Consider the following 23,875-nt stretch of genomic DNA (forward strand, 5'->3'; position numbering starts at 1 on the left):
TGCATCTAGCTGGCGTTGAGAATTATTTTTGTTAAAAATACACGAGTTGTTTTTTTTTTTATTTGCAAACAATAAAAAAAACACCCTCAAACGTATACATGAGCTAACTAACTCACGGTGTAAGACTCGTCGATTGCCTTTGTCAAGGTTTAATGTTGCCCTCAAGCCGGCAAGCCGCGTAAACTGACAACTCTGCGATATATTACATATTGGAGCTTTAATGTCCTGGGCTTAGTGGAAGGAGCACATTTACTAACCGGGAGAGCAGAGCTAACGGTCGCTGTTTTTTAAACCAACTGATCTGGCTCTGCCCCGCGCTCTTTTAACGTTAATTGCAATCGTTCCAGCCTACTTTGCTGTCATTTATCAAATAGACGGAAAACATCGACGTTTATCGCCTCACTTATAGGCTATGTAGTCCTGACTTTATATGGGATTCTGTTTCTGTAGGTCTAAAAACCAATACACGCGATACCGTGTGAATACCCTTTCCTTTTCTCTTTCCAGGTATTGCCTTCGAACGTCATGTTTCCTTCCACAAAGTTTTGCCAAAGCGTTCTTTCCACTGAGGCGACATAAAGCGGTTCCGCCGTCTGTTTTTGCGCCCTCTGTCAGTGGCTGGCACAGGTGCTGCGCTCCCCGGGTGCCTTTCTAGCGCTTTATCCGTCTGCACAGCGACGCGACCCGATGGCTGGGGACAGACGCGACGAGGACACTGAGGAATTTCGAAACGTCTGTGCTCCGCGGAGTGGAAATTCAGGTAAGCCTTGCCGCCTAACCTTCCTGTTGTCTGTTAGTGTTGATCTCTGAACTCCGCATTGTGTCGTCTGGAGTTTTTTGGACGTTTCTTATCATGCAGAACTGCTCCTCGTTTCGCTCCTTAGCCCGCTTGTTTTTCCAGCACATAAACAACACGTCCCCTTGAGCTCATGGGGCTTGGACACATGAATAATAAAAACTACACTTTTCAGTTTAAATAACAAAGAAATGACCTCCATTTCCTCAGTTTAATTCTATGGTATCCAGGACAATGTAGGCTGCGTCCTGCACAGTCGGGAAAAGCAGCCTATTCGTTATTACACGACGGCTCGACCCGCTGTCACCCGACGGACAACGGGAGACAAAATAAGTTTAATAAAAAGTGATGTTCTGGAGAGGGAAACGCCTCCAGTGTTAGCCCCGCTGTGGGAGAGATCTATCCCCGATCCTGAGCGCAACAGGTGAGGACGGAGAGAGCCCGACAGACAGCTGCGTTCGCCGCAGCCGGTGAGAGAGCTCCTCGACAGCATGAAACTACAGCGCTGTTCCCCACCAGATCACTGCTGGGGGGAGAAGCGTAAAGAACTTAACGTTTTGTCTCTGGACACAAGTTCACAGCTGCAGCTGGAACAGTTCATTACCGATTCATCCCTGCTGAATGATGACACAGGAGTGTCCGGCACTGCAGGGAACACTGCACTACTGTTTTATTATTATTATTATTATTATTATTATTATTAGGTACAGTTATATAGCATCTTTCTCTGTACCAAAGTTAACAAAGTGTTCACAGAAAATAAGCAGGCAGAACTCTCTCTCTGTCTCTGTATCTCTCCCCCTCCCTTTCTCCCTCTCTCTCTGCCTCTCCCTCATTCCCTTTCTCCCCCTCTCTTTCTCTCTCTCGCTCTCTCTCTCTCTCTCTGTGCATCAGGATTGAGCAATGAGCCATTTGTTATAAACAAAGAATATTTGTTTACTGCAATTTCTGCAAGATGTATAAATGTGTGTTAAAATGGGTATAAGAAATTGATCTGGAAACTGCTTTTAATGAATAGCAATGTGATTTCTTTACGTTTAAGTGTTAATGTATAATTAAATCTACATATCCTGACAATTAAAAAGAACTTCATCCGAGCCAGAGAGTAGCCACCAAATGTGAATGGATACGTGTTTGTCTTTTGGGTGTGGTCCCAGTTTCTGAATACAACATGTACAAAATATTAGCAAAACTTTACAGCTGTTTTACACTCTAAAGTAATCTACTCTCTGACATTGACATTATAAGGTTATAAAATGACATTCTATAAAATGTTAATCTTAACTTTGCTTTCTCAGTAGAAGGCATGAAATACTTTGTACAAAAGCTGTAACACACCCAGTAAAAGGAATTTATTCAAATAAAGTCACCATTTTTCATGTTATCTTTTTAACACACAAGATGCCAATAACCTTAGTGGCTAAGTTTAATTTTAGTGAGCCATTACCAAGACACTGCTAGTTGTATTTCCTGATTGAGCACATTCCATCCAAGCTCATTGGTTAAATTCAAACAAGGCCAGCCCCATTTGCTACCTCCTAGCTTCCTTCTTCAAACACATATTCCTACATGTTTGAAGGCTGAAAAGTGGTTTGGTGGAATATTAGATTTGTTTGGTATCTGCAGATGCTATTTTGAATTTTTGAGTTGTACCTCAACTCAGGTAGGACAGTCTCTGATTTGTCACTTGTTCTTTGTGAAGGAAATGATGTCTATAGTTAAAGGTGCCATTTTCTTCTTTTTAGTTTGCAAAAAAGTGTATATATATAATTTGGGATGCAAACAATATGGTCTCTTTAGCTTATCTGTATTGATGCAGTTAAAAATAGTGCTATTCTGTTATGTTTTGTGGGTGTAGTACATTTGTTTTCTAGTGTTCTGAAAACCTTTAACATAACTTTAAGGTTTGGTTTAAACCTCTCTTCAAATGCTGTTGGAAAAAGACATTGATTTCACCTTTTTGTTACTGTGTTTATCTCTCTCTCTCTCACACACACACACACACACACACACACACACACACAGGGATGAAGAAGCTTGCCTTTGCAGGTCTGTTGGACCTGTCACAAAGTACGCACAGACTCTATTACTGTGGGTGACTATTCACCTGTGGCTGTATTGATGTGATCAGCTGTAACTTTATACTGTTTATAAAACCAGTCTGCTCATTTAACTCCTCATGACGCTGCTGTTTGCTTAGGATCGGCTGTGTGACGCTTCTGATGTCACAGAATTGCGCGCGCGTACAACGGACAGCCAAACCCAATGGGTGAAATTCTGCAATGCAAATGTTATCACCTGGACCAAATGTGTTTATAATGTGCCTGCTTCTCCTTTACATGTGTTTTTCCTACACACACAGTGGACCCACTAACCTGAATTATTATATGCATGTGTACATTCAGTGTGCTGTAGTATAATCTAAAACCATGTGAAAAGTCTCAGAGCTATGCTGCGCACCGAAGCCTGAAGGATACGGAGTGTGTAGCATTCTGTCTTGCAGCTCCCACCTTCAAAGAAATGTAATTAGTCTCTTTCCAACATGCCACATGTGGCATGTTCGACACATCAGCCACGCAAGACCTTCCGGCATGTAGGACGAGCTGAGGTAGCAAGGAAACGCGGAAGCTGCAGGTACCGCTGGGTTTGGACCCAGACCAGGGCCGGAGACCAATCTCTGTGTCTCTGGGCAGCTTCAGTCAGGGCTGTCATGTTTTAAACAGGTTTTACTAGAACAAAGCACACAATGGGAATGGTCAGGGGCCGCACTGCCTACAGAGCTAGCGGTCAGGGGCCAGCTGCCACTTGGGCTGTTAGGACTGCTCCAGTTGGTTTATTCAGTGTTTCCCGCACACAGCTTCAAGTTAGGCTTCAATGTCTCAAGCTGGAGTTTTGTTTTGGGCCTAAGCTGTGCAATGTGTCTATCTCATGTTTATCCACGTTCACACTGAGAGAGGAGAACAGCTAGGCTGGATGTGTGTCTTTGTACTTGAAATGTGGATGAAGAATTGTTCTCCTAGAGTGTCGCGCTGGAGGCCCCCAGTGCTGGCTCACGGCCTGGGGTCTGAACACGGTGCTGGCAGGCTCCGTGAGTTTGGGAGGAGGCCTTTACAGAGTGGTAGTGCTGGTTTTTTGGCTTAAAAAACACTCACTCTCCCTCTCTCTTCCACAGAACAAACAGAAAGAGCTCAACTAGAATGCTTAAATTCAAGGTAAGACATCCTGCTTAATCAGAATATGAAACACTCTCTCTTTCTCTCTCTCTGTCCTCCCTCTCTTCTTCCTCCCCCTCTCTCCATGACAAAATACTTCAGCTATGCAGCTGAAGTCTGAGTTGCAAAAAGTCCTTCATGGTTTTAGTTAAATACTGGTGGTGACCACAAAGGAAATGAGGACTCTCGGCGCACGGCCGATTTCTAACGATGTCACGCGACTGTGTCCAGTGCTGCAGCCTCAAAAATGCTTACAACGTTACCTTGGCAGCCCTCTGTGTTTATGTGCTTATGTGTTCGTGTGACTGTCGAGGTGGCAGACAGTACGCTGATCTTGCCAGATACAGAGTTTGATAGGTTTTTGTGAATTAGGAACCACATTGATTCTTATACTGGTCTTTAAAAAAGTGTGTCCATGCTAGTGCTAGAAAGGAAGGACCTGCTGGTGTGTCATTTCATTGGTATTAAAGACTAGTGTTTTGGTTAGTTTATCACCCTGTCTATCACCCTGTCTATCACCCTGTCTATCACCCTGTCTATCACCCTGTCTATCACCCTATCTATCACCCTGTCTATCACCCTGTCTATCACCCTGTCTATCACCCTGTCTATCACCCTATCACCCTATCACCCTGTCTATCACCCTGTCTATCACCCTATCTATCACCCTGTCTATCACCCTGTCTATCACCCTATCTATCACCCTATCTATCACCCTGTCTATCACCCTGTCTATCACCCTGTCTATCACCCTATCTATCACCCTGTCTATCACCCTGTCTATCACCCTATCTATCACCCTATCTATCACCCTGTCTATCACCCTATCTATCACCCTGTCTATCACCCTATCTATCACCCTATCTATCACCCTATCTATCACCCTGTCTATCACCCTGTCTATCACCCTATCTATCACCCTATCTATCACCCTATCTATCACCCTATCTATCACCCTGTCTATCACCCTGTCTATCACCCTGTCTATCACCCTGTCTATCACCCTATCTATCACCCTATCTATCACCCTATCTATCACCCTGTCTATCCACTGTCTGTGTCAGACACACAGTTCCTCACGGTTCAGAGCATGAAGCTATCATGGCAAACAGCAACACATACACACAGACACACACACACACACACACACACACACACACAAATTTTGTTTACATTTGAAATACACTAAAATGCCTCAAGTGGCTACAGTATTAAAATGGCATAAACCCATGGTGGTGAGGTGTAGCCTGTTGTCAGTGGAAAATGTGAATGTGTAAATCTCCATAAATTGGAGACCTTCTTACACTGATCTAGGATCAGTTTCCCCTGTCCTGCACTTTACCCAGCACTGCTAATATCAAATAAAGTCCATTAAGAAGTTTTTTTTTTGCCTGCCTTTAGTTAGTTGTGTCTGCAGTGAGCTAACTGTTCTTTTATGGCTGCTGACAGGCTATGTTATTTTAAGTTTAACTTTATTTTTTCTCACTTCACAATTAGCACTGGATAACATCCAGGGGATAAAACAAATACAAACATGAGAAACATAATAAAAAAAACAAAAAACAAATCATCTACATCAGATAATCTTCTATGGAATTCAGACATTATATCTAATCCCTCACATTTAACAAATACACGAGATTACACTGTATTACACAACACTTCACATGTACCACATACAAAGCCACTTATTTACTTGCACTAATTGCCCTGATGGGGCAGATTTAAGATCCTGTTTCTCCACCATTTTGTAAAATATTCCATCCTCAGTTGTAACTTAAACTAATTAATTGTCCAAAATTTGTAGACAATTTTCTTCTTATGGTCTTTTTACTGGTTGCCAATAATATTTTAAGTAGTATTTATCATTCTTCAGTATGGCACTGGCAGACTTCAGATCAGTATACACATTTTTGTTTCAGCTGTTACATTGAAAACAGAGAGCCTCTCTCTCTCTCTCTCTCTCTCTCTCTCTCTCTCTCTCTCTCTCTCTCTCTCTCTCTCTGAAAACAGAGAGCCTCTCTCTCTCTCTCTCTCTTTCTCTCTCTCTCTCTCTCCTTCCTCTTTTTTATGACGGAGCACTTCAGCTATGTGTCTGCAGCCGGTTAGCTGGCAAGGTTGAATCAGCACAGTCCAGTCACTGTGAATCAGAGCAGCAGTGAGGATTAGGAGCGCAGCATTGGACTAAACCTGCAACAGGTTGATAATCCAAACTGGCACCTGCACGGTGTGGATTATTTGACTGTGTGCGCGTGGCTGTTAACACCAGGAAGTGTTCGAACGGTTTTCTGTGTAGGTTTTAAACTTCAGAGTCATACTGCCTGACTCTGTTGCTGGTGCACTCTTGGGGGTTACCCCACAGTTATTTAGATGGCTGTTTTTAATTTCTTGTTTTTATTTAATTTTTTTTAACCTCAATTGCGCACTAAATTCTGATGTTACAAATGTAGTTTTTTTTGTTTGTTTTTGTTACAGAATGTCAAAATGATGAAATTTTGTGAAAAATCTTTACACTGTCATCCCCATAGTAATAAGTGCATATGTGTAAAGTTTTTATTCCATTATCAGCTTCTTCTGTTTGACAGTTATTCTTGTTTTTCTGTCTTCGTTTCTTTTCAGCCAAGGGGCCCTGTCATCAATAAGACCTGCATTTAAGAGAAGTTGGTTCAACTGAGTTATTGTACTGTCGTCTTTCTTTGGGTATTTATTTCCTTTTTTTGCTCGGTATTTTTTGTGCATCGTACTCAACTAATGTTGTTAATGTTGCTCTGTGAGCATCCAGAAGCTCGCCGTCACGGACAGACAACGGCAGACAGAGGAGGTAAAAACTCACCCGTCACCATAGCAACCAAACCCAGCAGGTCACATTTTACTTTTCTGTTTCTACATCTTTTTATCTTTTTATTTGACAAGCGCTCATGCATTGAAATGTCTGCTCCCTTATATGAATGTGACTCCAACGACTGTTCAGCTGTTCAAGGCAAATATTTGTACTAAACATATAAAATAATAATAGTGATTAAAACAATTAAAAGTAATTCAAAGTGAAAGATAAAAGCTTGTTTTCAGTGTTGGGAGAGTAGGCCAGAGTGCACTTCAGGGTTTCTGGTGAAACATAAAAGCATTCATTGTTCAAAATATTAATTTTCCAAATGATTCACAGATCCTCCGTGCCTTTATATGGCACCTCACACATTTTTCTAATTTACACACAGATGTTCTGACTTTTTTTACGTAGCGGTCATTCCTTCTCACATGAATGTTGCATGAAACTTTCTTTTCTTTCAAACGGGTTTCTGTGTTTAAATGTCGAGTTGCTTCTTCCACGTTAACTATTTGGAGGACACGGTTTGATTTTTCAGGCAGCCAGAGATACGGATCCTATCTGTAGAGCCACTGCCAGTCACTTCCTGGTTTGCAAGGTCTACAGGGGGACTTCAGCAACACCCTCTGTCAGTCTCGGCCAGTTTGGGACAGCAGCATCCCTGTCTCCGACCAGGTGGAGTGATCATTCCTGTAATGCAGGGTTTAGACAGACGCGTGCGTGTGTGTGTGTGTGTGTGTGTGTGCGTGTGTGTGTGTGTGTATGTGTGTGTGAGACGTGTTGAGATTTTGCTTTGCGTGTGTTTGACTATGTTCCTTTAGCTTAGTGACTGAATTGAAGCAACACTTATTACCTTGTGTTGGACTAATACTGTTACACAGATCATTATATTACTGTACTTTTTAAGTGTGTGTGTGTGTGTGGTTTTGTTTTTGGTGTTTATTTTGACCTGACGTGATGCGTGAATCCTTACTGTCATTTCCTTCCACACACACACCGGTGCTCGGAGGATCTAGAGGTCAGACGAAGTTCATCTAATCTGACACGCTCAGCAGACAGTTTTTTTCTGGAACACCTACACTCACCGGTCCATGTGGCTGGATAAATGATCCAGCTAAAATCCAAAAAATCCAGTCAACATTGATCCTGTGGTCCGGAACCGATTATCGGTGAAGGGCTGCCAGATATGTAACACACACTGTGTGGCAGAAGTCTTTGTATGGACTATACACTGTAGACCAGCAAGATGTGTGTGTGTGTATGTTGTGACAGTGTGTGTGTGTGGATGTTGTATCTGCATTTTTAAATAAAATAAAAAAAAAACAAAAAAACTCAATTTAAAAACAACTATTTACTTCATCTGTGAAAGTTCTTATTTTTAATACCAAGTGTTAAGAATAATTCAGAACCCTCCTTTTAGAAATAATAACCAGTTGTTCTGCTTCTGTAGACTTGGTGGGGAAGCCCAGGCCATCATTACCAAAACCACTGACCACATCTAAAGCCGGCGGACCTACACTGGACACAGACCCTCCTGCTGACCCACACAGAGCCCAAAGCCAGTGCCAGCCAGCCACACACTGACCAATCCACATCAGTACGGCATTCACTCATTTCTGTGACGTTCCCACTGTCCAGTTACAGGCCTCTGAGCATTATAAGACGCCATTTCCTGAGCCCCACCCTCGATCCAAACACAGAAAGGCGGTCACCAACGAGGTCAAAGTTCAGACCCTTGTTCAGCTGCAGGACCGTGACCCTGTCCCCTCCCTGGAGAATGCTACAGGCCCGTCAGGTCCGTATCTAAAAGAACTGTTAGAGGCTTTTGGTTCCGACCCTCCACTTGACCCGTCTTGCTCTGAAGCAAAGCAAGAAGACCAGAGTGAAAAGGGTGGAGAGGACCTAATTGAGAACATGACGGCGCTTCACAACGACCGTAACATTCGGGCTAGGATCCAGGCGTTCGAGAGGCAGACGGGCTCAGACGAAGCCGCCACCCCTTCACCTCGGCCCCGCAACATTTACTCCAAAACGCCGGTGGCGCCGCCCAAACCCTCCGTCGCCCCTCGGCCTACGGTCAGCAGACCTGCAGAAGAAGAGGCAGCAGCCGCTCATGAAAATGTCTACGAGAACGTGGATATTGCACTGTCCTCCCCAGCTCCAGGACCAGCTCAGGATCACCTTCCAGTTTCTGCCCCCAGACCACTTCCTCCCAGAAAACCCTCCCTAGGCTCCAGGGAGGAGTCCAAACCCAAACCCCCCGTTAAGACTGCCTGCCTGCTTCCGCCTCGACCCTCTCTGCTGCGATCTAAGAACCTAAGTTCCCAGGAAGAGGAGGTGGTCATAAAAGGTCCTCCTCCTCCAGTAATGCCCAGTAAAGAGCTGCTGCAACTGAATAACCACAATTCCCCTGGCTTGCTCCGGAACGCCACTCGGACGCTGGTGGAGAACAGCTATGTGGATTTGCCTAGTAGTAAGTCTGCACAGGAAAGCCTTAGGCATACTGCAAATCATGTTACTTACTGTTACCAGAGTCATTCGTATTACCATTACTGTTATCACTATTTATAAGGTATCATTATTGTTAAGGGAGCTCCTTTCTCACTCTCAAGTTGGCCGTAATGTAACTTGGATATGACCCGGTTCTCCCTCCTCCAGGTAATGGCTCTGCAAAGCCATCACACGGAGGGCTCTTCCCCCCGGCACTGAGCACGCAGCCAATCAGCAGGAGGCCCACTGTTATCAGAGTGCCTAGTACAAGCAACAAATGTCAGTACTCGTATGCCATCATACAGGGGCAGTCCTGTAACTCTTACCTGTACAGTGTGCAGGCCAGTCCTGTAGCTGCTACCTGTTACCTGTACAGTATGCACATGACATGGGAGGCTCCGCTTCAGTATGACTTGACTATTTGTATAGTTTATTATGCAGCTTTTATCATTTATTATTCTGATTATTGTACCTTTTTAAAACGTGTGAGATTTCATAGGTTTACGGTAGTTAGGCTGCAGGTACTTTGACTGGAACAAGCTTTTGTCAGCGCTGAATTAATGACTGCACTGTTTCACAGTTGAACAGAAAGCATCAGACTTTACACCTCCTCTTGCTATCCAGGGAGCAGTGGGTGGCACCCCCCTGCCATTGAAATCCACACGCTGGGTAAGCTGAGAAAGACTGAGAGTGAGTGAGGGGGTGTGTGTGTGTGTGTGTCTTGTTTAGCCTGAGACCGTGTCCTGTGAGAAACACCAGCTAACAAAGCCTTTGCTTCGCTTTGTTTAACACCCAGTAAATGCAAGGATCGTCTCCGTTCTTTAAAGCTGTAGAAAATGCTAGCGGTTCTTCTGGGATTTCACTCAGCGTCCCTTTCAGACGCTGAAACGTGCGAAAGGACTGAAGTTGCCAAGTCTTGCAAAACTCCTTTTATGCCCCTATTACCGAGAGTCTGCACTGGACTTTACCTCCCTGTTCAGTGTGTGGAGATTATACTGTTTTAATCACATATTCACTATCGCACAGCACGTGAATGTGTGTGAATGTTGTGCTCAAATGGAACTAGAACAAATTACACAAACTACATGTACAAACTACACCCGTGGCTGATTGTATATAGGGACGGATGTACAAACTTCACAGTAATATAAAGGACACTTTCAATATTGACTGCCAATTTCTGGTGGATGCTCTGTGACGAATTAGTTTGCTGAAGTAATTTGCTTGTGCAGGGCTTTGTTCACGCACAAGCGCCTGTCTCCCCTGTGAAAGGTATGAGACGAGTACTGGGATTGGCTGAGTAGTATGATGCTAACTGCGGCTGCCCAATGAGGTCCGAGCCGTAGGGCTTCAGTGGGGTAGCGCAGCTCTGACTGCTGCTTTGGTTCTGTTTGATTCAGGATCCCTTTGGTGGAGCAGCCGATCTGACTCTACCCACCCGGTGAGATATGGTTTTCCTTCTTAGAAACAGATTTACGGCTTAAACATACAGAGGCCAGCGATGAACGGACCTCATTTACGTCATGTTAATAGTTTATTGTTTAATTTTTCTTTATTGGCAACGAAGTACACATTAAATATAACTACTTTATTTATTTCTGCTCTATTAATCTTTTTTTTTTTTTTTTGTCTACAATGACTGGTCAGTTTCTGAGATCTCCAAGTTTCAGACTAATTAAACTTGCTCTGCATGGTGATATGGCACGCAGACATCTGCCCAGGTGCTGTGTGAGCCCTTGTTCATTGTTGTTCTGATCCATCAGCCCCAGTGGGGGTAAGGTCCCCCCCCCCCGGCCTCCTCCAGCTAAAACCGGACCAGCTCGGCCTCTGCCGCCACGCAGAGACAGCTACCAGCGAGCTCCTCTCCAGCAGGGGGTGCCGCTGCACCCCCCATCCCAGATGCAACATAGACAGAGCCACAAACCGTCGAGGAAGGGCCCCGTGCTTCCCCCAAGACCCAACCCTGGCCATCACCTCTACAACAGCTACACGGTGAGCGAGTTCCTACTACTGTGTGTGTGGGCGTCTTCTCTACGGTCGTCCCTGCTGTCTGTGTCTGTGTGACCATTTCCGTAAAGGAAAATGTGTTTCTTGTATAGTAAAATGAATGGACTGTATGAATGAGTGAAGGTGGTTGACCCCAGCCTTGACCCTAGCAAAATCCTGAAGTTTCATTCCTCTTGGTTGTGTTCAGAGTAAGATAATGACTTGCTTTGTGTTTTCCTTGTTTTCCCTGTGTGGCAACGTAGCTGGAAATCCCCCACGGCATCGCTCAGTTTGACTACAACGGCACTCGTACAGGAGAGCTTTCCTTTCAGGTAGGACCTCAGCCGTCGCCCCTGACTATACCACAGCCGGGCTTCTGTGACTGGCGTTCCCCCTTCCTGGTTCCGTCGGGTGGTTTTCCGGTGTAATCTCACTGAGCTGACAGGTCTGCCCTTTCTCCACTGCAGAAGAATGAGGTCTTGGTCCTGCTCAACCAGACAGACAGCAGGACGTTTGAGTGCCAGGTGGGCGATGCCAGAGGTACGGTGCAGGACTCCTACATGAAGATCATCACTCCACTGACTAACTACTCTCACTATGCAGACAATCCAGTTCCACAGGTAACCAATGACGGCAACAATGATCAACCTGGGCTAAAAAAATAATTCAGACAGGTTGCATTTTTTTTTTTTTTTTTATGCTATTTGTATTCCATTTTCTCCATGTCCTTTGGCAATGGAATTTGATGCATGTCGGTATTCCTCTGCAGGAGAGCCGTTCCGTGGAAGACTACAGTCTGCAGGTGCAAGCCCTGTATGACTTCACTCCAGGTAACAGCCAGTCCCGTCCGGTACTGGCGGTTCAGAGAAGTAGCGGCCCCTCTCACGGACCGCCGAGTCCCTCGGGTACCACCGCCCACTTGAGCCAGGAGAGGAGGGGACCGTAGCCGCTCCTTCCCTGGCTCAGGTGCAACCACAGTGGGGTAGCGGGCAGGCACAGAGTGGGTTTCTGGCAAGTTGGATTTGGTGTACTGTCGTTCGTGCTGATTTGTATGGATTTGGGTTTCTGCGGCTCTCGTTGTCAGAGGGTCCGGGTGAGCTCGGCCTGAGAGCTGGGGACATAGTGAGTGACGTGGAGCAGCTGGACACGGAGTGGTACATGGGAACATGCAGAGGAACCAAGGGTTTCTTCCCCATCAACTACGTCAAACTTCTGGTAAGAGTTTGGGCTGCATGCCGGCCAGGGCAGCAGTCTGCAGTGCACTCTGCCATAATGCCTCAGCAATGTAAACATTTTCTCTGACTAATCTCTCTTTACAATCAGTCTGGCCCAACTACTCCTGCAGTTGCACCAACCAATGAGAGGAGGACACAGCAGTCAGCTGCAACAGTGAGGTAAGCAAAAGGATGAGAGCCGACACCCAGAAAGAACCGGTTTGTTTGTTTTGTTTTTCCCCTTCTGAGGACAGTTTTACCTGTTCCTGTCCAACCCCCGAGCTAAACCTCAGCCGCTTCGTTGGGTGTTGTGTGCAGCGGTCCACGGTGTGTGGCAAGGTTCGATTTCGAGGGCGAACAAAGCGACGAGCTCACGTTCTGTGAGGGCAACGTGATCCGGCTCCGGGAGTACCTGGGAGAAGAGTGGGCCCTGGGCGAGCTCGGTGGTCATGTGGGCATCTTCCCTCTCAACTTTGTGGAAGTGGTAGAGGACCTTCCTCCCCCTGCAGAACAGAGGCAGAGCAGGGTCGCTCTGCCTGGTAGGGCCGCAAGTCAAACCCACACTCCTCACTTTATACTCGGGTCCTTCCGACAGCGTCCACAGAGTGAATGTGTTTGTGTGTGTGTGTGAGGCCTTCACTCCTTTTACTGGTATTTGAAGAATGTGTGTGTGTGTTTGTCTTGGTCTCAGCTGTGGCCCTTAGTTTGTGCCTACACCTGATCTAGGAACAGCTACACAGAACTGATCCATCCTCTATCCTTAACCACCATCAGGGGAGGAAAAAAAAAATCACATAACTGTTTTCAGATGAGCCTGTGACTTTATACATGCTGTACACGCAGCATGTCTGTGAGTCTTTGCTTTGACCTTGGAAAAAGAACTTAAAGGAGTAATAAGTCATTTTTTTTCCGGTGATTCTTTTTCACGTTATGAAACCATTATACTGACACCTAGTGGTCATCCATGTTAGGCACCTGCTCTGTGGCGCGTAATCTGCTTCATTCAGGGGCTACTGAGCAATCTGATTCTTCTCATGTGAGCTGCACTTTATAGATTTTAAAAAAAAAAACTAAAAAAAAAAACAAAACTAATTTATATACAAATATTTTTATACATTTTGGTGATAAATCCTTATGACTCAAAACAGATGCGATTAAAAAGGCAAAGGAAAACTTACAGCTTTAAATAAAATTCAGATCAATACAAACATGTTTATACGTCCTTTCACGGTAGACATATTTCGGAGAGCACGGTGGAAAATAAAACGGTATTGAGCTACATAACTACACGGCTACAATATCTAGAGACAGAATCGCAAAAAAAACTGCTCTGACAGCCCCGTCACACCCAAGACTCTTAACATTGTTCTCTTTTTGTCTCGACAGGGATGGCAGGCTCACCCAAAATACAAGATACTCCTACACCCAGTCAGGTATCCACAGCGCCACCTGCTGGCCGTGCACTGTAAAATACCTTAATATAGTACTCATGACCCATGAAATGACACAATGCTGACCGACCGACGTGGGGATTTAAGCTCAAATGTAAAATGCATCAACAGGCCTGCGTTTCCCGGTTACATTTCTCATGAGTTCTTGGTTCCCAGGAAATTCCCAGGACTCTCCTGTGTCCTGTTTGTTCCTTAAAATAGTCTTTGGACATGTCTCTGAATTAATTAATCTGATTAATTCTCTTATGATGTTTTAGGTGTATATTGCCCTTATAGGCAGTGACTGACCAAATGTAATCCAGCGCCTAAATGGCGCCTAGTAGTTTTTGACGTTTGCTAAGCTATCGTGTGTGTCTGTCTGTCTAGGCTGCCACCCAAGGTGTCGAGTGGGCGGTGGCTCTGTATGACTTCAATGCAGAAACGGAGGAAGACCTGCCGTTCCGACAGGGGGATCTGATCTTGGTGACGGCTCACATTGACGAGGAGTGGAGCAGTGGCAGGCTGAACGGCAGAGAGGGCCTCTTCCCCTCGGCCTTCATACAGCCCTGCTCAGGTACTACACCGCTGCCAGCCCATGGTCGCGGAAAAAACGGGCGTCTGTCACGAAGCATAGAATCAGTTCTATTAAATTTGTGAAAACTTTTGATATGAAAATTAAATCCATTCACTGGCTACTTCCCCCCCCCCCCCCCCTCTTCTTCTGTGAAGGTGGTTCCTAAAGTTGTGGGGGTAGATCAAAGGAAAAATGGCACTGGACTCATACTAGTTACCACTCCTGTATCATTGCCTTAAACTACCCATATTTTTGTTCTACTGAACCTACCAACCATTGTGCTATGGGTACGGAGAGCACGAAAACACTACCCACCGGACGGCACCGCTGATATATCCTTCAGAGGATATATATGTTACCTGTCGCACACGTACTTGAGACATATATAAAAATGTGAACATTTTCTAGCCCATAAGGTGTTCTTCCCAATGAGTGATAGCATCCAGACTTTTAAGGGTTTGGGTTTTTGTGCATGCGTATGAAAACAGACTGCTAACACTTGTCACTTGAAAAAGAAGAAAGCTGTGAACCTGTTAATGACAGGAGTGTAATTCACTACAAGAAACACACTTCCACAAAAGGCAGTGATAATACCAAGATCACCTAGGCAAGAGTCAAGGCCGGGAAAATCAACACTGTGTAAGCAACACAGGTGGTTTCATTTACAGTATTTATTATGGAAGAATCTTTCACCATATAATGCAAATTTATCTGCTTATTATACCTCTTTGCCAACTGTTAACATGTAGCCAAATTCAAACAAACATGTAGTTGTTCTACAGTCTCTTTTACTATACACTAAAACATGTACTTGAAACACTATTATAGTTAAAAAATAAAACAATTACCATAAAAACTGCATCCCAGAACTCTAACTCAATCTCTGCGACCCAAGTTGGGACCTATTAAGTACGTCAGGTTCTGCTGTATTTTGCATGGCTGGGTGAGAAGACCCCTCCACAGCAACCCCCCCCCCCCCCCAAACACACCATGTTGCTCCGTGAAAATGATTCAGATTCAAACTCATCTTAAGACCGGGAAGGTGTTCGACAAAGCAGCACCTCTCAGTCAGACGAAAGGTAGCCGACTGGCCTCTAAGAAATCAAACAACCCCATTGCATTTGTAATATTCTGAGACGTATAAAAAGAACCACAGACCAGTATATATTTTCCCTACACCCCAACAAACCACCACTGCACAAAGGGTTTCCAAATGTACATCATTTTATTCACTCTGGCTGCGGGTAGAAGCTTCAGACAGACTCCTGAATGGGAGGCTCATAGCCATCAGCTCTCTCCACCTTGGCCCCGGTGTCACCCTCTGCTGGCTTGGTAGTGGTACTGCTGCTTCCTTCTCCATGCAGCTCCATCAGCTTACCCACTGCAAACATAAAGCTACGTCGGTGTCCCATTTCAAACGCACCACACCATAGAGACATGGCAGACTGCCTTCCTCCGTGTGCCTACGGAGCCAAGATGCAACGTGTGTGCTCAGAAAGCCCCAGATCACCTGAATTACGTGTACGAGGCACGAGCTGGAACTGAACGGGGCTAGAAAGGAAGAGGCGTGACCGATGCGTAAAGAGGACACACTCACGCTCAAACTTGGGCTTCTTCAACATTTTGACTTTCCTGACGTAGACGTCGTGCAGGGGGTAGATGGACTGGCAGGCCTTCTCAATGTCCTTCCCCACGCTGTCAGGAATCCTGCAGAGCAGAAAGGGAGACCATACCATCAGCAATACATACACACAATTCCGCTATCCATGCAACACCTCCGGCCACACACACTTCCTTAAGGTGTTCACCCTGAATTTTCTTTCTGCATCTTTTACCTCTAACCCAGATATAATGGTGCAAGAGTCAGCCAATTGGAGCAAAGAATAAAACAGTAAATCTGGCACCAAGTGATCACCAAGGAACTGAAATTTAAAGTCAAGCTGCTTAGGGCTCCAATGTGGTAGTCAGTAACTGAAACGACACCACTGGTGAACAAACTAAAAACCAAGCAGACTGCATAGGGTTATTCTGCAGTAACGACAAGTCATCAACATGCAAGACGAACTCTCAGCCATTTCATCCACAAAAATTAAATGACCTCCGACATTTCTATTCGGCACTTCTCCTTCGCAGGCAACATGGAAGGCACGCTTGGGCCCATGTAATCTCTTGCCCGCCTCGACAGACGCCCGCTACGATGCGAGAGGCTACTCACAGTTTATTGACCACCTCCTTGAGGTCATTGGTCTGGACCTCACGGGTCATGATCTCCATCATCTTCTTGCGGATCTGGCGGACCTGCTGGTGTTGGGCGTAGGAGGTCTTCCTGATCTGGTTGGTGCGTTTCTTGGTGAAGCCCACACAGAAGAGACGGAGCAGGTAGCCATCCGTGGTCTTCACGTCCACGTGGGCTTCGATCATGGTCTGGGGGGCAGTGAAGGGGTGAGCAGCAGTCACCACGCGCAAACCCAGGACGGTAGTTACAGAAGAATGAGCGCCAATCTAACGCAATTAAACTGCAACGCACCGCTGAGAGCCAATTTACACTTAGATCAGTCATTTAGCAAGCAAAACCTTCAAAGACTGGATTTGTTAACAGGAAGAATGTGAACTGTTTGTAATGGCTACAGTGATTAAGGAAAGTAACGCCTGAGGAACTGGTCAATGCAGCTGGGGGGAAAATGAATCAGCTGGGAGAAACAGGTCAACTAGACGCCAACAGATGGCCAGCTATAACCACAAGAAAACCGTGTACAAAAGCCATGTAAATAATCAAAACAAGTACCTCACTCAACACCGCACTGACAAACCATTATTAAAGCAAGTGCGGCAAATTTAGCTGCACAAACTATAAATTGCACTGCCCTTGACTGGGTTCAGTGTACACAGTGGTTCCGGCATGTAGCGGGTGAAGCAGGGCGGGTGGAGCTACACTAACGCAGCTTCACCTTCCATCATGCGCAGACAAACCAAGCAGGTGCAGAGAAAAACGGAGTCTCACCTGCCACTTCTTGACCATGGAGCACATTTTGTCCCGGGTTAGGTCCATTCCATGGAAGTTGGTGAGACAGTTCTTGCCCTGCACATCTTCAGTGATGAGCTTAAACTTGCGGAAGGCGACCTCGTCGTTCTGCAAATCTGCAAGGCTCACCTCGAACACACGACCCTTCAGACCGTCAGAGGCGATTCCTAAACAAGGGATAGGAGATGGTTCATGCCCAGCGACCTGGAGCTTCCCTGAAACACGTCTGGATATTTATAAGAATGTCATGAGCTGAACTGGGTGAACTTCCTTTGAGACCATCACCATCACGTATTCCCAAACCACAAAAAGATTCAACTGATCCAACTACATATAGTACGTAATCACTAAAACTCGTCTATAATTGCAGTATTGAGAGCAACATTGAGCCCGTTTAAATACCTGCTTAAACCCACACTGGCGAGGCACACGCTTATGTATGTTTATGCGCCACTTACTGGTTCCCTGAGTCCTGGTGACCAAGGTCTTGCCCAGGTTGCGGATGTTAAACATGGCTGGGGCTTTGACATCGTACCAGTCCTTCTTGGAGAAAGGGTCGACACTGGAGCACGGCAAAACAAATCGTCTCTCATAAAGGAAGCGTTTGGCATAACCAGTGTCCGTACGTAAACCGATAAATAAGTCCTTATAGAGGACACTGGAGGTATTTGCGACGGGAAAAGGCGGTATAGTCATGAACGAGTACACAGCTATTGCCGACACAATCCTCCCATTATCCACCCCATCGGTCACCGTTTTAACCAAAAACACGTTCGCGGACATTTCATACAGCATGTTCAACAACCCAGAGTGTAAATTGCGTGACTTACATCTTCTTCTTGGCACCCTTCTTGCCACCTTTGGTCAGCCTCTTGTTTTTACCGACTGCCATGTTGAAACCCAGAGAGGGAAAGAGAAGGAAATAAGGAAATACCGCGAGAGTTAAAGCGAGACTGAGAATAATGAAACCTCGCGATGTTATTGAAGTTGAAACCGCCATCTAGTGGTCAATGTGGTGACGTGAAACCAAATAATCGCCAAAGAATACGTTCTCTTTTAATGTGTATGTTTTGATGCATTTTGTTACTGTATAGTTATTATACACAGTGCTTTGTCGATCTCGTCGTTTTAACACAAAGAATAGAACAAGCTGAGAATTTGCAGCGTTTTATAGAAAAAAAGTATTAGAAATGATCATTTTCATTATTGTTATTACATTATTATTAGATATATACTGTTAAAAGTCAGTTGCCTAACACACACACACACACACACACACACACACACACACACACACACACACACACATATATATATATATATATATATATATATATATATATATATATATAATCATTTAGTATTTCAACACATTTTGGTGGTGTAGATCTCTTATTGGATTTCATCTTTATGATGTCTTGCTATTTATAAAATCTACTTTAATCTACTTTATTGATGTATAGCTGTTTATAACAGTTAAATTAAACCTATGAACTATTTGCCTAGATCTTAATGCTACCAGCCATTTGTTAATTCTGTAAAGACACCCATATAGCCAGCAATGACCAAGCAGGTTAGTCGAGTACTCTGCATGTTACAGACCGCAGTTTCAGTATCTCAACTTTAATCTATAAGCAGCGCTGTTATTGCTTTTCTGATTATACTAAGGCCAAAATCAGTGACATTCAGCAAGGTCAACAACCTAGTACCCCTCTTCAGAACTATTAATTCCTCAGAGAACTGTGCCTAATTTCTGTGTTGAAGACTGGTTTTAAAGGTAGTAGTTTAGGGTTCGAGAGTACTTACAGAGTACTAAGTACTGTCCACATAAATTATACAGACATTAATAAATAAATTATGTGGACAGTACCTAGTACTCTGTAAGTCTAGACATTAAATAGACCTGCCCAAACTACTGTATGGATAAGGCTATTGATCCAGCTGCTTTTTCCAGTTAGACCAGTTTTCTTGTTGGTCCTGGAGTGTCCTATTGTACATTGCCTTTGCTAACACACCCATTTGCAAATCCATGAAGGGTTTTTGAGAAGTTCACTCACGTGTATTGAGGCAAGAAGCACACTAAACAAATGCGCCGTGGAGGTGGACCTGTGGAGTGAGCTAGGCCAGTCCTTAGGCATGTCGACAGCATCAACATCTACTTGAAATGTTTTAGAAAGTACTTTGTGTGTGCATGGGACACAATCAACCATGTTGAGAAATCTCACTGGAGACAGAACGTCACTAAAGCTGAACCATCACTTGTTGTAGTTATACTATGTTAAACGCATTAATTCTTTGCTGACATAATTATGAATGTTTTTATAGAGTAAATACAGTTTTTGCAGATCATAGCTGGCTTTTAAGAATAACTATTTTTAATTTTTGTCTTGGTGAACAGTCAATGAAACATCTGAAAAAGTGGAAAGCAGTTCATATAATCTTACCATCTGCTTTCATATGACTTTGATAAGTCTAAAATGATTTGATTTAAGCCTAAAACTGGGTTTAATCACACTGAATACCATGAACACATTATAAATGAAGCCAATGGTTGTGCATAAATTTCAGAAATCTTAGATCTGACCTAAAGTGATCTTAAACTTGACTCCAGGTAAACAGCGCACATGAATTATAAAACAAAAGCAAACGGATGTGCTCTTCCACAGTGCAGAATTTAGACACTTCTTTCTGGCTATGTTCCATTTGCGAGGTCGACAAAGTGGACGTCATGGCAACGGCTCCAGGGGCTAAGCACTGAGGGAGTGAAAGATCACACACACACACACACACACACACACACACCATCATCATCATAGGTCTCTGAGGAACCACGGAGGACCTTTCCCTTTGGAAAATCAGCAGAGTTGCAGGTCACATTTTCAGTACTAAAACATCAACGTTGCGGATGATGTCCTTAATGATTTACAGACTATATCTTTCATAGTGAACATATGTTTGTAGCTTCCAGAGAATCATGTTTTAACATGTTTTATTATATATATATATATATATATATATATATATATATATATATATATATATATATATATATATATATATACCAGGTAAGCCCCAGGAGTGTGTGGCAAATAGCATGCATGCTTTGTTATGAAGCCTTATGTATTTGCAAAGTATATTATGCTATGACATCTTATGTATTTGCATAGGGCACATTTCTCATATTGAGAAATCAATTACACATTATTGCACTTATGCAAATAGCCTGTAGTGTTAAGCTTTCCGTGCACAGATATTTGGCAAAAATGAGTCAGGAGAACTTGGAGTACCTTCACGTTGGCACCTTCAGCATAAGTCTAGTATCGGGCAGCCAGTCTAACTTGACTCTACATAAATGGCACAAATGGGTTATAAAACAAAAGCATGTGACAGTCTAACATCTTCCCAAGTACAAACTAAAGAGGTTGAATGTAAACAGAGCAGGGCAGAGAAGAAGAGAATGGAGGAGCGAGAGATAACGGAGTGGATGAATGAGACCTTAGAGGCTCACGCTAGCATGTGGCAGAGGAGTGTTGTGACCTCTGACCCTGGTGTGTTCTGCCACAGAAGCTCTTGGTACCATGGCACAGAATAAAGATTACAGTAACAGGGCTAAGCATAAACCTGCCATGTAGCGCACAACGTATGTATCATATGTAGGTCAAATGTAATGTCAACACAGAGAGTGAGAGATCAAATTAAATGGCCATAAGATAAACAAAGGCAGATAATATGGATTCTGTCTATTCTCCCTTTGATTCCGACAACATTGTAGATGGACATACCTTCATGCTACAATTTTGCTATAAGTCCAGACTTGAAAAAACAAAAAAACAGGACATCTGACCTTGAGGTCAGTGCTAAGATCAGCAACATCAGTACAGCATTCGGGATTTATTAGGGAACTTGTGCTGCCTCAACTGGATAGTAGGTAGCCTAACGTCGGTGGGTTTTGCAAAATCATTCTCATGTGTTCTGACCGGCTGGCTGTGATTTTGCCTAGATTTAGTGCAGTATCATTAATATATTGATCTGCTTGTTTTGAGAAGGTACAGACATGATCTAGTGATTATATGACCAGGAAACAAAAGTTCCTAACGTGTGAGACCAAACATTAGCTAATATATACAGCCTGGGATACCTGGGTCATGTGTGCTCTCAGTGTTTAGAAACAGATTAGAGTCTGTGTGCTTGTTTTATCAGTGCTTCAGTGTGCGAACATGATGTTAGCACTTGTACTATATTTGTTTCTCACAGAAGGGAATAAATACACCAGGGTGCATATACCGTTAAATCTGGAGGGTGGTTCAGACCATACTGTACTTGCACATAGCCAGTGAATGATAGGTGGTGCAGGGAGTCAACAAACCAAGGTCAACAAGTTTGCTTCCTCTTTAACACATTCATCATCATCAACTGGCTAAGTTAGGCTTGTTTGGGAAGATAACAGGGAAGTGAGTGTAATATAGACATAATATACACAATAGAGTTTTCCAAGTGGCACAGTTATCGTTTAAGGCATATTTGTATTCACGAGCTTCTGCAGGAATTTCATCTCAAAAGATTCTTTAAAACATTCTACACACCATGGAGATCTGTCTGGAGTGACAAGATCATGGGAGAATTAATTAACCTTCTTCGGATTATTTTTTATATATATATATAATATTGCGCATTGTTGTGCGCAATATTATATATATTAAAAAAAATACACCGACAAGTTCATTTGTCAGCAAGCCAGAATGTCTATAACACGTTTTCCGGTGAGAATTACTTCGTGTTCTGCAGGGTTTCCGCATGCCTCGAGCCCCTCAGCGTCGTCTCTGTGGCAACGCACGGAACGCTCGAGACACGCCCCACATTTGCACGAGGCATGAAAGCGTACGAGTTAAACTGCTGTATAATCCACGCGTTAAACAATTCATGATCAAATGAGAAAAATAAACAGACTGCGGGTTCTGTTTCTGGTATAAACCCGTTTTGTTTGTCAAATCAGACTACATCATTTTCCAAACGCAGAAACACAGTTTATCCAAAACCTAACAAACAAATCCATGTGCAATGTAACCTTTCTATTTCTCAGTGTCCAAGACACTACGTTAAGCAAACCTTTCTGTCGTCCTTCATCCTCTCTTTTTCTGACACAAAAAAAAGCCCCCAAACCTTATTACAATTAATAAACTTCATAAGTCCATTAGCATTATATGAGCGTCACAATATCATCCTCCGTCACTGCGGTCTCAGGGGAGTGCGCGCGCAGCGTCTACCTGAGACACACCTGAACCGACCCGCTCGCCTCGCTGGCTCCGCACTACGCATGCGCAGCTCTGCTTCAGAGGCTACCTCACTGTCATGGCGGAGTGGAGCTGTTAGCAGGAGGTGAATTCAGGAAGAGATGGCGCTGTAAGTCGGTTGTCGCTAAAAAAAACAACAACCCAGGGGAGCGTCGCAGCTTCGGAAGAGCTCCAGCAGGACTCTAATCTTCGGACGAGGACAGCCGGAGCCGGGGTGGGACCCGGAGTGTCTTAAAGCCCCGGGATCCTGCCTACCTGTCGCCTTTAGCGGCTCCCAGTGCTGAAGCACAGAGCCGTAGTTTCCTGTGTGTAAACAAGGACAAACACCGACACTGGCTATTTCTTTGTTGCCGTTAGCGGGGCTCCGTCTGGCGAGGAAGTGTTTTCGCGTTGGGACACATTTTGGCAACGTTGTTTCTTTCGCTTCGTGACTCGTCAAGTTCTTGCCCGCGTGGATATTGCGTGACAGCTCCGGCGTCGCCGCTCGCGCCGAATGAAAGCGTCCGCGTGAGCCCCCGGTGAAGCCGTCGGAGTCGCGTGTGGATGGGGGACCGGCTGTCGCGGGCGCTGTCGTGTTTGTCCGCCTAGCCGAAGCAGAGCGCGCAGCCGCTCGGTTATTCCCGTGAACTCTGCGGCGTCGCGGGCTGAACAGGTGCCCTTACCTGCCCCTGCCACCTGTCTCTGCTACCTGCCCCTGCTACCTGCCCTTCCCTCAGCGATGGCTAGCGAGGGCGAGAGGGCGGCCGCCATACCCGTCAGGGGAATTCGGATGAAGTTCGCCGTGCTTGCCGGCCTTGTGGAAGTCGGAGAAGTTCCCAACCGGGACATCGTGGAGACCGTCTTCAACCTGGTAAGAGGATCGTTTGGGGTCCATTATAAATAAACACGTGCGTGCTAAGACGAGGCCACCTGTTTCGGTTTATACAAAAAAGCTTTTTTTGTTTTGTTTTGGCACTCCTAGCAAGCGACGTTATAAGAAGCAGGAAGATTCTTGTATCCTAAGATTAGATTACAGCTGCTAACTCTTTAACGTTGT

The 23,875-nt window shown here is 44.6% G+C and overlaps 4 protein-coding genes across 9 annotated transcripts in view; 3 read left to right on the top strand and 1 right to left on the bottom strand.

The window, feature by feature from the left end:
- The first annotated feature begins 271 nt into the window (after positions 1-271).
- Positions 272-8,508, top strand: LOC113582227. The gene is made up of 7 exons (XM_035529881.1): positions 272-507; positions 616-760; positions 3,969-4,008; positions 6,628-6,668; positions 6,784-6,829; positions 7,371-7,507; positions 8,283-8,508. The coding sequence occupies exons 2-7, from the start codon at positions 688-690 to the stop codon at positions 8,414-8,416; spliced, it is 471 nt and encodes a 156-aa protein (XP_035385774.1). The 5' UTR covers positions 272-507; positions 616-687; the 3' UTR covers positions 8,417-8,508.
- On the top strand, positions 8,419-15,387 carry LOC118240060 (SH3 domain-containing protein 19-like). Its single transcript, XM_035529882.1, has 14 exons — positions 8,419-9,305; positions 9,491-9,601; positions 9,903-9,991; positions 10,723-10,763; positions 11,086-11,314; positions 11,572-11,640; positions 11,776-11,928; positions 12,078-12,138; positions 12,393-12,523; positions 12,632-12,702; positions 12,841-13,061; positions 13,909-13,955; positions 14,340-14,526; positions 14,682-15,387. Exons 1-14 carry the CDS (start codon positions 8,747-8,749, stop codon positions 14,690-14,692), a joined length of 1,980 nt encoding a protein of 659 aa, XP_035385775.1. The 5' UTR covers positions 8,419-8,746; the 3' UTR covers positions 14,693-15,387.
- Positions 15,388-15,732: 345 nt separating this feature from the next.
- Positions 15,733-18,490, bottom strand: rps3a (ribosomal protein S3A). The gene is made up of 6 exons (XM_027017890.2): positions 18,379-18,490; positions 18,007-18,110; positions 17,528-17,715; positions 16,742-16,950; positions 16,124-16,233; positions 15,733-15,907 (listed from the first exon to the last, which is right to left on the bottom strand). Exons 1-6 carry the CDS (start codon positions 18,438-18,440, stop codon positions 15,780-15,782), a joined length of 801 nt encoding a protein of 266 aa, XP_026873691.1. The 5' UTR covers positions 18,441-18,490; the 3' UTR covers positions 15,733-15,779.
- A 3,929-nt stretch (positions 18,491-22,419) lies between these two features.
- The window catches only part of lrba (LPS responsive beige-like anchor protein), a 191,063-nt gene continuing 189,607 nt past the window's right edge, over positions 22,420-23,875 (top strand). For 4 of the 6 annotated variants that reach the window (XM_035530261.1, XM_035530262.1, XM_035530265.1 and 1 more), the window contains exon 1: positions 22,420-23,689. In XM_035530261.1, coding sequence (XP_035386154.1) covers positions 23,558-23,689 — 132 coding nt within the window. In that variant the 5' untranslated portion in view covers positions 22,420-23,557. The remainder of the gene's footprint in view (positions 23,690-23,875) is intronic. The other 2 variants (XM_035530263.1, XM_035530264.1) reach the window with 1 other exon arrangement.

The sequence above is a fragment of the Electrophorus electricus genome, chromosome 9 (genome assembly GCF_013358815.1).
Source record: "Electrophorus electricus isolate fEleEle1 chromosome 9, fEleEle1.pri, whole genome shotgun sequence".
Classification (NCBI taxonomy): domain Eukaryota; kingdom Metazoa; phylum Chordata; class Actinopteri; order Gymnotiformes; family Gymnotidae; genus Electrophorus; species Electrophorus electricus.

Excerpts from the sequence above, each read along its gene's own strand:
- LOC113582227 (XM_035529881.1), top strand. The coding sequence starts at position 688 with ATGGCTGGGGACAGACGCGACGAGGACACTGAGGAATTTCGAAACGTC. Across the intron at positions 4,009-6,627 it reads CTAGAATGCTTAAATTCAAG|CCAAGGGGCCCTGTCATCAA; the intron begins GTAAGACATCCT and ends GTTTCTTTTCAG. Across the intron at positions 7,508-8,282 it reads GCATCCCTGTCTCCGACCAG|ACTTGGTGGGGAAGCCCAGG; the intron begins GTGGAGTGATCA and ends CTGCTTCTGTAG.
- LOC118240060 (XM_035529882.1), top strand. The coding sequence starts at position 8,747 with ATGACGGCGCTTCACAACGACCGTAACATTCGGGCTAGGATCCAGGCG. Across the intron at positions 11,315-11,571 it reads ACCTCTACAACAGCTACACG|CTGGAAATCCCCCACGGCAT; the intron begins GTGAGCGAGTTC and ends GTGGCAACGTAG. Across the intron at positions 12,703-12,840 it reads CAGTCAGCTGCAACAGTGAG|CGGTCCACGGTGTGTGGCAA; the intron begins GTAAGCAAAAGG and ends TGTTGTGTGCAG.
- rps3a (XM_027017890.2), bottom strand. The coding sequence starts at position 18,440 with ATGGCAGTCGGTAAAAACAAGAGGCTGACCAAAGGTGGCAAGAAGGGT. Across the intron at positions 18,111-18,378 it reads AAGGGTGCCAAGAAGAAGAT|TGTCGACCCTTTCTCCAAGA; the intron begins GTAAGTCACGCA and ends GCCGTGCTCCAG. Across the intron at positions 16,234-16,741 it reads AAGGAGGTGGTCAATAAACT|GATTCCTGACAGCGTGGGGA; the intron begins GTGAGTAGCCTC and ends TCTGCTCTGCAG.